This window comes from Ptychodera flava, chromosome 16, assembly GCF_041260155.1.
Source record: "Ptychodera flava strain L36383 chromosome 16, AS_Pfla_20210202, whole genome shotgun sequence".
Taxonomy (NCBI): domain Eukaryota; kingdom Metazoa; phylum Hemichordata; class Enteropneusta; family Ptychoderidae; genus Ptychodera; species Ptychodera flava.
Genome location: NC_091943.1, coordinates 895,111 through 909,982, shown reverse-complemented (window position 1 = coordinate 909,982; position 14,872 = coordinate 895,111). Strand labels below are relative to the sequence as shown.

The 14,872-nt window shown below is 38.9% G+C and overlaps 1 protein-coding gene across 1 annotated transcript; it reads left to right on the top strand.

Annotated features, from left to right (window-relative positions):
- The first annotated feature begins 13,139 nt into the window (after positions 1 to 13,139).
- Positions 13,140 to 14,705, top strand: LOC139152458 (E3 ubiquitin-protein ligase PPP1R11-like). The gene is made up of 4 exons (XM_070725575.1): positions 13,140 to 13,290; positions 13,548 to 13,660; positions 13,790 to 13,877; positions 14,395 to 14,705. Exons 2-4 carry the CDS (start codon positions 13,607 to 13,609, stop codon positions 14,529 to 14,531), a joined length of 279 nt encoding a protein of 92 aa, XP_070581676.1. The 5' UTR covers positions 13,140 to 13,290; positions 13,548 to 13,606; the 3' UTR covers positions 14,532 to 14,705.
- The last annotated feature ends 167 nt before the right edge of the window (positions 14,706 to 14,872 follow it).

Here is a 14,872-nt window from a genome sequence, read left to right as displayed (position 1 = left end):
CAAGTGAAGTACAAAACACAATAGCGAGGGTTACCAGTATGTCGAAAATGTACCTGATAGGTAAAATTGTCAGCGAAATAACACTTTGTTTTGGTGTAGCATGAACAATAGGATGTACGTAATACAGTTGGTCGTTGAAGTACTTCATGCTGGCAATTTCCACGATAGCAATGCTGTGTAGCATCGACCTATCAACTTGAGGGTAGAATGCATCTTGAAACTGAAAGTTTTCAATTTTTGCGCGATCCCTGGTTTTAGACACGATACATGAAACCATCGCGAAAATGAATTAATGGTCATGACCAATAATTCATTTTCGCGATGGTTTCATTTAATTTGTCTAAAACCGGGGTCGAATATATGCATCATCACCTATTGAATCAGTATCTTTCAACATGTCAAACAATATAAGTGTCATGTAGGTCATTTCCCCCCACACTCATCATGACCTGAGTTCAATTAGTCTAGAACATTCTCAAGGTCACTGCCCTTAATGACCTCACAACCTTGAATTCAATTAGTCATGTTTGGAATGTTCTGGAAAGTTGATTAGTTGTGTAAGAGAGATAATTTTAGAACAGTAATTAGCATGTCAATAAAAGTTCTAGATTGTTCTTATATGCCTTTATAAAAGGGACGTGCTCAGCTTCCAGTCAGACTTTTGGGATCGTGTCTCTTGTGTGTTACTAAACTCCAGCAGTAGTCATTCTCAAGACTTTCAAGACCTTCACTGTCAACGCTGGATTTATACTGTTGTTATGTAGGTCATTTCCCCCACACTCATCATGACCTGAGTTCAATTGGTCTAGAGCATTCTCAAGGTCACTGCCCTTGATGACCTCACAACCTTGAATTCAATTAGTCATGTTTGGAATGTTCTGGAAAGTTGATTAGTTGTGTAAGGGAGATAATTTTAGAACAGTGATTAGCATGTCAATAAAAGTTCTAGATTGTTCTTATATGCCTTTATAAAAGGGACGTGCACAGCTTCCAGTCAGACTTTTTGGGATCGTGTCTCTTGTGTGTTACTATAAACTCCAGCAGTAGTCATTCTCAAGACTTTTCAAGACCTTCACTGTCAACGCTGGATTTATACTGTGGACTTTGTGCAGCTGCAAGCCTGCAAGGACTGTTCATTCATTCAACTGACTGTTACAACTCTGAGACTGGAGCTATGCCGTCCCAGCTGAGATAAGTAGTCTGTACACTTTTAAAGCTTGTACTCTATCCCTGACTTAGCAATTAGTTTTATTTTCGTAATAAATTTTGTTTAAACGTTAACTGCTGAGTTCACCCTTTTTGTTCGTATCCTCTGCACGTAACAAATTGGGGGCTTGTCCGGGATACGAATATTTGAGCCGTTTGAAACATTTTGACAGCCTTTTCAAAACTACTGTATACTGTGAGCTCAGCGAAATTCAATCATGGCGGAATTCAAGCCAGACGAATTTATGGATGACCTTGATCAGGACACATTTGATTCCCTCAGAAAAGACGACCTCATAACACTGGCCAATTTCCTTAAAGTAGAAGTCAAAAGATCTATGCGCAAGAGGGAAATACAGTACCGTATTGCCAAACATCTAGTTGATTTAGGCCATTTGAGGAATCCACCCTGAAAGATTATGAGCCCGAGTCTACCTCTGAACTCAGAAAATTAGAATTAGAATTGCAGACAAATTGGAGATCAAGAAACTAGAATTACAAATGGAAAAAGAGAGACAGGCATTAGAAAAAGAAAAAATACAATGCAATTAGAAATGGAAGAAAGACAGAGAGAGAAAGATAGGCAGGAAAGATTAGAAATGAAACGTTTAGAGCTTGGACAATCAGGAAAATTCTTCCCTTCAGACAAGTTTGACATCACTAAGCATTTCAGGTTAGTTCCCCCTTTCCAAGAAAAGGATGTTGATAAATATTTCCTTCATTTTGAGAAAATTGCTCAGAGTCTGAATTGGCCTAAGGAGTCCTGGTCTATGCTTTTACAGAGTGCTTTGGTGGGTAAAGCCAGAGAAATTTACATTCAGTTGTCAGTAGAGCAGGCTTCAGATTATGATTCTGTGAAGGAATTAATTCTCAAGGGCTATGAGTTGGTGCCTGAAGCTTACCGTCAGAAATTTAGGGATTGTGAGAAGGTGAAAGATCAAACTTATGTTGAATTTGCTCGAACAAAAGAACAACTGTTTGACCGTTGGTGCTCTTCTGAAAAGGTCAGTCAGAATTATGACAAATTACGACAGCTTGTTTTGATTGAGGAATTTAAAAGGTGCATCCGGAGTGACATCAAGACGTTTATCAATGAACAAAAGGCAGATACATTAGAGGTTGCTGCACGTTTGGCCGATGATTATTCATTGACCCACAAATCTTCATTTCTCAGCAAACCATCCCAGTCCTTTTCATACAGAAACAATGCAGGTAAATTTAACTCCTCCTTTTCATCCAAGAATTTTCAAAGGAGAGTAGAAAATCAAATGACAACAGTTCACAGAGTTCAAGTAACACTCCCACATCATCAGATCCCAAGTCTCAATCTCCTTCTGACAAACAGTTTGGTACACTTTCTTGTAATTATTGTAAGAAAGACGGCCATTTAATGTCAGAGTGTTTCAAATTGAAAAGAAAACGTGAAGGTCAAAGTGGTCAAAGTGGATCTAAGCCAACCGGCTTTATTTCTTCATCAACTCAATTAGAGTCTAATAATGTGTGCAACACATTTTCTGAGGTTAAACCCCTCTCATCCCCAATTAATGAGGTCAAGGTCAATTCTTCTCAAGATAGCATTATGGGTATTTTCGAACCATTTATTCATAATGGTTTTATATCACTTTCTAGTGATTTTTCTTCCGCTACCCCTGTCAAAATTTTAAGAGATACCGGGGCTTCCCAGTCTCTTTGTTGGCAGATACCCTGCCGTTTTCTGAAAAGTCATTTTCAGGTTCTAAAGTTCTTATTAAGGGGGTAGATTGTAATGACTACATTCCTGTTCCTCTCCATAATGTCTACTTGTCTTCGGACTTTGTTTCTGGACCTGTGACTTTAGGTATTAGGCCTTTTTTGCCTTTTGAAGGGATTCACCTTCTTCTTGGAAACGACCTTGCTGGGGACAAGGTCATTACTAATCCACTTGTGACTGATAATCCTAGTTTAGATCAGGATCCAGAGCCAATTGAACAAGAGATACCCGATTTATTTCCTTCATGTGCCATTACTCGAGCCATGTCAAAGAAAACTTCCGAGAATCAAAATACTCTCAAAAATAATGTCACAGATGTTGACTTAAATGACACCTTTCTCAGTCAGGTGTTTGACACGGATCATTCCGTTATCCCTCGTGGATTTGAAACTTCCAGTAAAACTTCTGCTGACCAAAGTCAGACATTTTCTAGATCAAATCTCATTGCAGAACAACACAAAGACCCAGATATTTTGTCTTTGTTTGACAGGGTAGATGATGAAGGTAAAACTTCAGATAGCTCTGTTTCCTATTATACAAAATCTGGTATTCTCATGCGTAAATGGAGACCTCCAGATGTTTTGGTTGATGACGATTGGGCTATAAAACATCAAATTGTGGTTCCAAAGCCCTACCGTGCTGAAATATTGCGCCTGGCCCATGAAACCCCCTGGGCTGGTCACTTAGGAGTAAGGAAAACTTATCACAAAATTCTCAGTCACTTTTATTGGCCTAATCTCAGGCAAGATGTAACACATTTCTGTAAAACTTGTCACACATGTCAAATGGTAGGAAAGCCGAATCAGACCATTCCAAAGGCCCCTTTACAGCCAATTCCTGCATTTCAAGAACCATTAGTAGGATACTAATAGACTGTGTTGGGCCCCTACCAAAAACAAGATCAGGAAATGAGTACATGCTGACAATTATGTGTACATCAACTCGGTTCCCCGAAGCCATACCACTGAGAAATATAAAGACAAAGACTATAGTGAGAGCTTTAGTCAAATTTTTCACTTTATTTGGCCTCCCTAAATGTGTCCAGTCCGATCAAGGCTCCAACTTTATGTCTGGAATTTTTCAACAAGTAATGGATCAGCTAGGCATTAAACAGTATAGGTCATCCGCCTATCATCCAGAAAGTCAGGGTGCTCTTGAGCGATTTCATCAAACTTTGAAAAACATGATTAGGACCTACTGTTTTGACACAGAGAAGCAGTGGGATGAAGGAATTCATTTTCTGCTCTTTGCTGTTAGAGAGTCAATTCAGGAGTCTCTTGGTTTTAGCCCATTTGAGCTTGTATTTGGACATACAGTCCGTGGCCCACTTAAGCTCGTTAAAGAGAAATTCCTATCAGACGATGATGATTGTCTGAATATTTTGCAATATGTGTCAGATTTTCGTACGAAACTCTCTAAAGCATGTGAATTAGCCAGAGAAAATCTTGAGTCATCTCAGCAGTCAATGAAAACCAAATATGACAAAAACACCTCAAAACGGAAGTTTGAACCAGGTCAAAAAGTTCTTGTTCTACTTCCAATTCCTGGCAAACCACTCCATGCTCGTTACTTTGGGCCATATCTAATCGATAAGAAATTGAGTGATTTAAATTACATCATAATAACACCTGACAGGCGAAAACAAAAACAGCTATGTCACATAAATATGCTTAAGCCATATTTGATAGGGATAATCCTACTATAACTCAGCCTGTCAGTGCAGTCAGTTCAAACCATTATGAAGATAGTGATACTGAAACTGACTTGAGTGAAAATACTCTAAACTCAAAGCTGGGCTCGGTCAAGCTTCAGAACTCAGAAATCCTGGAGAAGCTGGAGTCTACAAAGTTGGCACACCTCCAGCCAGAACAACAACAACAGCTGAAAGAACCAATCCATGAACATTTGTTCCAAGATATTTCAACGAGGACAAACATCATCTATCACACCGAAGATGTCTGCGACAGTAATCCAGTGGAACAACATCCAGACGGACTGAATCCTGCGAAAGCGGAATATCTCCAGGAGGAAGCCAAGTATTTGCCGAACAATGACTTTATCGAACTCAGTAAAAATAACCGGACTTTGCCGTGCATACTTTATGCCAAATTCAGTGCCATTTCAAGTTTTCCAACAACAAATTGCAAGAAGATAGTCATGGGACATCCTGTTTCTACTTTTCACACAAATTTAACAAATCCCAGAGAAACTACTCTACAATTGAAAAAGAGTGTTTATCTTTGATATTAGCTTTACAGCATTTTGAAGTTTATGTTACTTCTTCAAATCAGCCAATAGTGGTTTATATTGATCACAACCCTCTTGTTTTTCTGCAGAAATTTAAAGGCAAAAATCAGAGATTGCTAAGATGGAGTTTAATGTTACAGGAGTTTAATCTTGATATTAGACATATCAAAGGCAGAGACAATTTAATTGCAGACTGTCTCTCTCGTATTTAGAACTTATTGTTGTTCACCTTTTAAGATTACATTTGTAAAAGAAAGATTTTTCATTGAAAAATTTTCTTTTTTGAAGAGGGGGTGTGTTATGTAGGTCATTTCCCCACACTCATCATGACCTGAGTTCAATTGGTCTAGAGCATTCTCAAGGTCACTGCCCTTGATGACCTCACAACCTTGAATTCAATTAGTCATGTTTGGAATGTTCTGGAAAGTTGATTAGTTGTGTAAGGGAGATAATTTTAGAACAGTGATTAGCATGTCAATAAAGTTCTAGATTGTTCTTATATGCCTTTATAAAAGGGACGTGCACAGCTTCCAGTCAGACTTTTGGGATCGTGTCTCTTGTGTGTTACTATAAACTCCAGCAGTAGTCATTCTCAAGACTTTTCAAGACCTTCACTGTCAACGCTGGATTTATACTGTGGACTTTGTGCAGCTGCAAGCCTGCAAGGACTGTTCATTCATTCAACTGACTGTTACAACTCTGAGACTGGAGCTATGCCGTCCCAGCTGAGATAAGTAGTCTGTACACTTTTAAAGCTTGTACTCTATCCCTGACTTAGCAATTAGTTTTATTTTCGTAATAAATTTTGTTTAAACGTTAACTGCTGAGTTCACCCTTTTTGTTCGTATCCTCTGCACGTAACACTGTGGTCTTTGTGCAGCTTCAAGCCTGCAAGCCAAAGGATGTTCATTCATCCGACTGACTGTTACAACTCTGAGACTGGAGCTTTGCCGTCCCAGCTGAGATAAGTAGTCTGTACACTTTTAAAGCTTGTACTCTGTCCCTAACTTAGCAATTAGTTTTGTTTTCGTAATAAATTTTGTTTAAACGGAAACTGCTGAGTTCACCCTTTTGTTCGTTTTCTCTGCACGTAACAAATTGGGGGCTCGTCCGGGAGACGAATATTTTGAGCCGTTTGACAACATTTTGCCAGCCTTTTCAAAACTACTGTACACTGTGAACTCAGCCAAATCCAATCATGGCGGAATTTAAACCAGACGAATTTATAGATGACCTTGATCAGGACACATTTAATTCCCTCAGAAAAGACAACCTCATAGCACTGGCAAATTTCCTTAAAGTAGAAGTTAAAAGATCTATGCGCAAGAGGGAAATACAGTACCGTATTGCCAAACATCTAGTTGATTTAGGCCAATTTGAGGAATCCACCCTGAAAGATTATGAGCCCAAGTCTACCTCTGAACTCAGAAAATTAGAATTAGAAATGCAGACAAATTTGGAGATCAAGAAACTAGAATTACAAATGAGAGAAAAAGAATTACAAATGGAAAAAGAGAGACAGGCAGATTTGGAGCTTAAGAAATTGGAATTAGAAAAGGAAATGAAAGAAAAAGAATTGCAAATGGAAGAAAGACAGAAAGAAAAAGAAAGGCAGGAAAGATTAGAAATGGAAGAAAGACAGAGAGAAAAAGAATTGCGATTAGAAGAACAGCGATTACAGGTAGAAATAAAACGTTTAGAGCTTGGACAGTCAGGAAAATTCTTCCCTTCGGACAAGTTTGACATCACTAAGCATTTCAGGTTAGTTCCCCCTTTCAAGAAAAGGATGTTGACAAATATTTTCTCCATTTTGAGAAAATTGCTCAGAGTCTGAATTGGCCTAAGGAGTCCTGGTCTATGCTCTTGCAGAGTGCTTTGGTGGGTAAAGCCAGAGAAATTTACATTCAGTTGTCAGTAGAGCAGGCTTCAGATTATGATTCTGTGAAGGAATTAATTCTCAAGGGCTATGAGTTGGTGCCTGAAGCTTACCGTCAGAAATTTAGGGATTGTGAGAAGGTGAAGGATCAAACTTATGTTGAATTTGCTCGAACAAAAGAACAACTGTTTGATCGTTGGTGTTCTTCGGAAAAGGTCAGTCAGAATTATGACAAATTACGACAGCTTGTTTTGATTGAGGAATTTAAAAGGTGCATCCGGAGTGACATCAAGACATTTATCAATGAACAAAAGGCAGATACATTGGAGGTTGCTGCACGTTTGGCCGATGATTATTCATTGACCCACAAATCTTCCTTTCTCAGCAAACCATCCCAGTCCTTTTCATACAGAAACAATGCAGGTAAATTTAACTCCTCCTTTTCATCCAAGAATTTCTCAAAGGACAGTAGAAAATCAAATGACAACAGTTCACAGAGTTCAAGTAACACTCCCACATCATCAGATCCCAAGTCTCAAACTCCTTCTGACAAACAGTTCGGTACACTTTCTTGTAATTATTGTAAGAAAGACGGCCATTTAATGTCAGAGTGTTTCAAATTGAAAAGAAAACGTGAAGGTCAAAGTGGTCAAAGTGGATCTAAGCCAACCGGCTTTATTTCTTCATCAACTCAATTAGAGTCTAATAATGTGTGCAACACATTTTCTGAGGTTAAACCCCTCTTATCCCCAATTAATGAGGTCAAGGTCAATTCTTCTCAAGATAGCATTATGGATATTTTCGAACCATTTATTCACGATGGTTTTGTATCACTTTCTAGTGATTTGTCTTCCGCTACCGCTATCAAAATTTTAAGAGATACTGGGGCGTCCCAGTCTCTTTTGTTGGCAGATACCCTGCAATTTTCTAAAAAGTCATTTTCAGGTTCTAAAGTTCTTATTAAGGGGGTAGATTGTAATGACTACATTCCTGTTCCTCTCCATAATGTCTGTTTGTCTTCGGACTTTGTTTCTGGACCTGTGACTTTGGGTACTAAGCCTTTTTGCCTTTTGAAGGGATTCACCTGCTCCTTTGAAACGACCTTGCTGGGGACGAGGTCATTATTAATCCACTTGTGACTGATAAACCTAGTTTAGATTAGAATCCAGAGCCAATTGAACAAGAGATACCTGAATTATTTCCATCTTGTGCTATTACTCGAGCCATGTCCAAGGAAAACTTCTGAGAATCAAAATGTTCTCAAAAATGACGTCACAGATGTTGTCTTAAATGACACCTTTCTCAGTCAGGTGTTTGACACGGAGCATTCCGTTATCCGTCGTGGATTTGAAACTTCCAGTAAAACTTCTGCTGACCAAAGTCAGACATTTTCTAGATCAAATCTCATTGCAGAACAACACAAAGACCCAGATGTTTTGTCTTTGTTTGACAGGGTAGATGATGAAGGTAAAACTTCAGATAGCTCTGTTTCCTATTATACAAAATCTGGTATTCTCATGCGTAAATGGTTGATGACGACTGGGCTATAAAACATCAAATTGTGGTTCCAAAGCCCTACCGTGCTGAAATATTGCGCCTGGCCCATGAAACCCCTGGGTGGTCACTTAGGAGTCAGGAAAACTTATCATAAAATTCTCAGTCACTTTTATTGGCCTAATCTCAGGCAGGATGTAGCACATTTCTGTAAAACTTGTCACACATGTCAAATGGTAGGAAAGCCGAATCAAACCATTCCAAAGGCCCCTTTACAGCCAATTCCTGCATTTCAAGAACCATTTAGTAGGATACTAATAGACTGTGTTGGGCCCCTACCAAAAACAAGATCAGGAAATGAGTACATGCTGACAATAATGTGTACATCAACTCGGTTCCCAGAAGCCATACCACTGAGAATATAAAGACAAAGACTATAGTGAAAGCTTTAGTCAAATTTTTCACTTTATTTGGCCTCCCTAAATGTGTCCAGTCCGATCAAGGCTCCAACTTTATGTCTGGTATTTTTCAACAAGTAATGGATCAGCTAGGCATTAAACAGTACAGGTCATCCGCCTATCATCCAGAAAGTCAGGGTGCTCTTGAGCGATTTCATCAAACTTTGAAAAACATGATTAGGACCTACTGTTTTGACACAGAGAAACAGTGGGATGAAGGAATTCATTTTTTGCTCTTTGCTGTTAGAGAGTCAATTCAAGAGTCTCTTGGTTTTAGCCCATTGAGCTTGTATTTGGACATACAGTCCGTGGCCCACTTAAGCTCGTTAAAGAGAAATTCCTATCAGACGATGATGATTGTCTGAATATTTTGCAATATGTGTCAGATTTTCGTACAAAACTCTCTAAAGCATGTGAATTAGCCAGAGAAAATCTTGAGTCATCTCAGCAGTCAATGAAAACCAAATATGATAAAAACACCTCAAAACGGAAGTTTGAACCAGGTCAAAAAGTTCTTGTTCTACTTCCAATTCCTGGCAAACCACTCCATGCTCGTTACTTTGGGCCATACCTAATTGATAAGAAATTGAGTGATTTAAATTACATCATAATAACACCTGACAGGCGAAAACAAAAACAGCTATGTCACATAAATATGCTTAAGCCATATTTGGATAGGGATAATCCTACTATAACTCAGCCTGTCAGTGCAGTCAGTTCAAACCATTATGAAGATAGTGATACTGAAACTGACTTGAGTGAAAATACTCTAAACTCAAAGCTGGGCTCGGTCAAGCTTCAGAACTCAGAAATCCTGGAGAAGCTGGAGTCTACAAAGTTGGCACACCTCCAGCCAGAACAACAACAACAGGTGAAAGAACTGCTCCATGAATATAAACACCTGTTTCAAGATGTTCCAACGAGGACAAACGTCATCTACCACGACGTTGATGTTGGGGACAGTAAGCCTGTAAAACAACATCCATACAGACTGAATCCAACAAAAGCAAAATATCTCCAGGAAGAAGTCAAATACCTGCTGGACAATGACTTTATTGAACCCAGTAAAAGTAACTGGAGTTCGCCGTGCATACTTGTTCCCAATCAGATCACAGTTATCGTATGTGCACAGACTTTAGGAAGGTCAACACTTTAACAAAGACAGACACTTTCCCAATCCCGAGGATTGATGACTGCGTCGACCAAGTGGGAAAAGCCAAGTATGTGACGAAATTTGACCTACTGAAGGGATTTTGGCAAGTCCCTCTGACGGCTCGTGCTCGTGAAATATCCGCCTTTGTTACACCAGACGGATTGTTCCAGTACAAGGTGATGCCATTCGGAATGAAGAACTCTCCGGCAACGTTCCAACGGATGATCAACGACGTCATATCTGGGCTAGACGGATGTGCAGCTTACGTTGACGACGTCGTCCTGTATAGTGACACCTGGGAGAACACATCAAGCTCATGCGGAAGTTCTTTGAGAGACTGAGCAAAGCAATGTTGACTGTCAACCTTGCCAAATCTGAGTTTGGTTGGGCGAGGGTAACTTACCTCGGACATACTGTAGGACAGGGTGAGGTAAAACCTGTTGATGCCAAAATCAGTGCCATTTCAAGTTTTCCCATACCAAACTGCAAACGACAACTGATGCGCTTTCTCGGTATGGCTGGTTACTACAGAAAATTCTGTCCAAATTTCTCCGCAATTACTGAGCCTTTGACTAACTTACTTAAAAAGAAAGTAAAGTTTGTTTGGTCAGAGCAATGCCAACAGGCATTTGATACACTTAAAGCCATACTGCAAAGTGCCCCAGTGTTGTCTGCACCAGATTTCACTTTGCCATTCAAATTAGCTGTAGATGCTAGTGATACGGCTGCTGGTGCTGTTTTATTGCAAGAGGATAGTCATGGTGTAGATCATCCTGTTTGCTATTTTTCACGCAAATTTAACAAATCCCAGAGAAACTACTCTACAATTGAAAAAGAGTGTTTATCTTTGATATTAGCTTTACAGCATTTTGAAGTTTATGTTACTTCTTCAAATCAGCCAATAGTGGTTTATATTGATCACAACCCTCTTGTTTTTCTGCAGAAATTTAAAGGCAAAAATCAGAGATTGCTAAGATGGAGTTTAATGTTACAGGAGTTTAATCTTGATATTAGACATATCAAAGGCAGAGACAATTTAATTGCAGACTGTCTCTCTCGTATTTAGAGTTTATTGTTATTTCACTTTCAAGAAATTTACTTGTAAAGAAAGATTTTTCTTTGAAAAATTTTCTTTTTTGAAGAGGGGGTGTGTCATGTAGGTCATTTCCCCCCACACTCATCATGACCTGAGTTCAATTAGTCTAGAACATTCTCAAGGTCACTGCCCTTAATGACCTCACAACCTTGAATTCAATTAGTCATGTTTGGAATGTTCTGGAAAGTTGATTAGTTGTGTAAGAGAGATAATTTTAGAACAGTAACTAGCATGTCAATAAAAGTTCTAGATTGTTCTTATATGCCTTTATAAAAGGGACGTGCTCAGCTTCCAGTCAGACTTTTGGGATCGTGTCTCTTGTTGTTACTAAACTCCAGCAGTAGTCATTCTCAAGACTTTTCAAGACCTTCACTGTCAACGCTGGATTTATACTGTGGTCTTTGTGCAGCTTCAAGCCTGCAAGCCAAAGGACTGTTCATTCATCCGACTGACTGTTACAACTCTGAGACTGGAGCTTTGCCGTCCCAGCTGAGATAAGTAGTCTGTACACTTTTAAAGCTTGTACTCTGTCCCTAACTTAGCAATTAGTTTGTTTTCGTAATAAATTTTGTTTAAACGGAAACTGCTGAGTTCACCCTTTTGTTCGTTTTCTCTGCACGTAACATAAGAAGTATCTTGCATCAAACAAAATACATGAAAAATGGCCGACTCTGTCCCTGTATAAGGTTGTGACTATTATATCGGCCATATAAACAATTTTTCCGGAAATTTCTGTCCACTGTAGAGAAAAACAGGCTACGCCTCAAATTTGAAGTCGTTATAATGAGAGAAAGAGAAATTAATTTTCTGCGTGATCGAACATTTAAACTTATCAAATGTAATAAATTCAATTTGCAGACAGGTTATGTATTAGTTAAAACAAACAGCAATGTGTAGGCCTAAGCTCCATTTATAACAAACATATGCTGCACTTACTCAATTCTACAGGCATTTGCCTTGATATATTTTCATCGGTTCTGTGGTATAGTGAGGTTATTGAGATACCGATCACCATGAAATTAATCTATCAAAGTGTGTCGTTCTCTTTCATTTTCAAAAATTCGCATCGTTCATTTCCTGGTCAAAAAAACCCCCAAAGTTCGTTGATTAAAGTAAAAAATGACGAAAGGTCGGACCTGCTTACAAGTACAGTGTAGGCCTACATGTCCCCATGCTAAATCATCTACCGTACTCCGTAGCATGAGGGCAAAGAATCGTTACACGACGGTACAAATACTATTGATTTGTGTCATTCTGTTGCGCATGTCCTGTCTAGGTATTTAGGAAAATTCCCAATTGCTTCGCACCGGATTGTTCATTTTCTAATTTACATCTTTTGGGGTTGATAATCTGAGTGAAGCACAGACTAGAAGAAAAAACTCCTTGTCTGCACAAAATGACCAAAGTCTTGCACTAAAAAAGCGATTTGTGAAGCGCCCCCATCAAACTGTTTGTTCCTGCCATCTATCTACTAGGGGCAAAACTATTACTATTGTGCTAAAAAAAACAGTGCCTTGATCGATGGTCGCATGATGAGATCATATCAGTGACGGTACATGTTGTATTGAATCAACGAGACACAAGAATTTGTGCATTGAAGAATATTAACGCCATCCTGTCGTCTGTTAGAGTTACATGTAAGCCACAACAACTCGTTTTGTTCTGACAAAATCTAACAAGAGAGCGGATCTATCGGAAACAAAAGTGAAGTTGTATTACACCTAAAAGTAGAACCACTTGGCAAGTGACTGACTGAGAGGGAAAGTGTTTTAACACCCTAGCATTGTAAACGTAAGTAATGGTATAGTTACGTCATACAGATACGACAGAACGTTGGCAGCAGACCAGAAGTGCCATGACGCATCTTAAATTGGCACATTGAAGTGCACAGGCCATGTGAATGTCCGTGTTTTTCCATCATATTCTTCAAGTCTATGATTTCTATAGCGAACATTTCAAGTCAAGTCTCATCAACGCTTCAAGTTCCATTGTCGTAACCACAGGTGCTTGGTGAGTTCCATTTTTTCTCAGCGCACTGCGTGTACCACACTCGCGTGGGCGTGAACCAGGGTATGCCGTACGGCACCGTCCGGGTCGTCCTAGTGGAAAGAAAATTGTATATATGCTAATTTACAGGCAGTATTGATTGATTGTGTGTAAAGACCGATCTGAAAAGTCGTGTTACTAGTGTTTTGGCTTGCTTTTTGAAGATCCTTACTGCCATTTGGATTGTCTTTTTCCTTCCAATATTTCTTACTTTTTACCAGAGAGGGCGCTCTTGAAGAAGACCCACAGTGGCAAGTACTGTCGCACACGATAATAAAACATGGCATCAGTAAATGGGAAATCAAGAACGGAACAACACACACGGGCAGGGCTGGTCAGTATTGCTGTCACATTTTTCTTATCGTTTATTCTTAAGATAAAAACACATTTCTGCAGAAAGAACGCACCCAAACATTCAAAATATGAAAATTTTATGCTGCAACACATGTTTTTTGTCTTGTAGCCGATTGTCCGACATAAAATGGACAAGAAAGTCAAATGGGATGAAGGTACAGTGGACAATGAACATATGAACAAGAAAAAGTCGAAAAGTAAGTACTTGCAGTCGTTTTAAACCTCAACAATAGCCAGTTTGACAAATAGATAAGTAAATGAAAGAGAAAATATAAATAGATATGTATGAACGATCAAAAGGTGGAGGACAAAACTTAAAGTACTATTAATATCACGAGTTTGAAATAAATGTATGCATTACAACTTTTTCAACTAAAGCGAATGTCTCCATGTTCAAAGTGCACTGTTCATCCTCCGCTGCAGTTTTTAAAGTTAAAGTTACATATTCATCAACTAACAAGAAAGCCGAATGTAAAATGATTTTATTTTCATGAAGACTGATGTGTGTAATAGTCTGTGCTCTTCATGATGACCCTAGACTTTACTCCCAATCTGAAAAATATCAGTATCTTTGAGACAGGCTGCAGCTGGTGTAAATAAAGAAAAAATGTTTTGAATTTTCACTTTGTGGTGCATATACGGTTATCACCGCCTGACAGTCTTTTACAAATACTACATTCAGTTCATTTTGTTGTAATTTTAATAAAATTCCAGGCTGCTGTATCTACTATGGACGGCAAAGATCTTTCGGAGACCTCCCGTTGGAAGACACAAACCTTCTCCTGAAAGCTGTAAATAACAGAATGAAGAACAACAGAACCCAGGAAACAGGGTTGCCTCCATCGCTGTGAAGTTATCTTGACTGTTGTAGAAGAATGTTCACTTCTTCCTCTGTTACAATTTCTGATAAAACTTACATTTTGGAAATCACAAATTTGAATTTTGCAAGTGCTAACACACTATGTCGAAACTGTTGCCAACCTTTGCACATCAGAACCAATAAAACAGACAAAATGAAAGTGTAATGCCTCTGGGGAGAATGTTTTTAAGGAAAAATTTTGTCGCTTTACTTTACTGACATTGTGCCTGTTTTAATATTAAACATTTTATGTGTGTACATCATGGTTACCATAGGAACCTAGCTATTTATAGTGTTATGATAAGTTGCTGACTGGAAGAGCAGTGTGTGGTC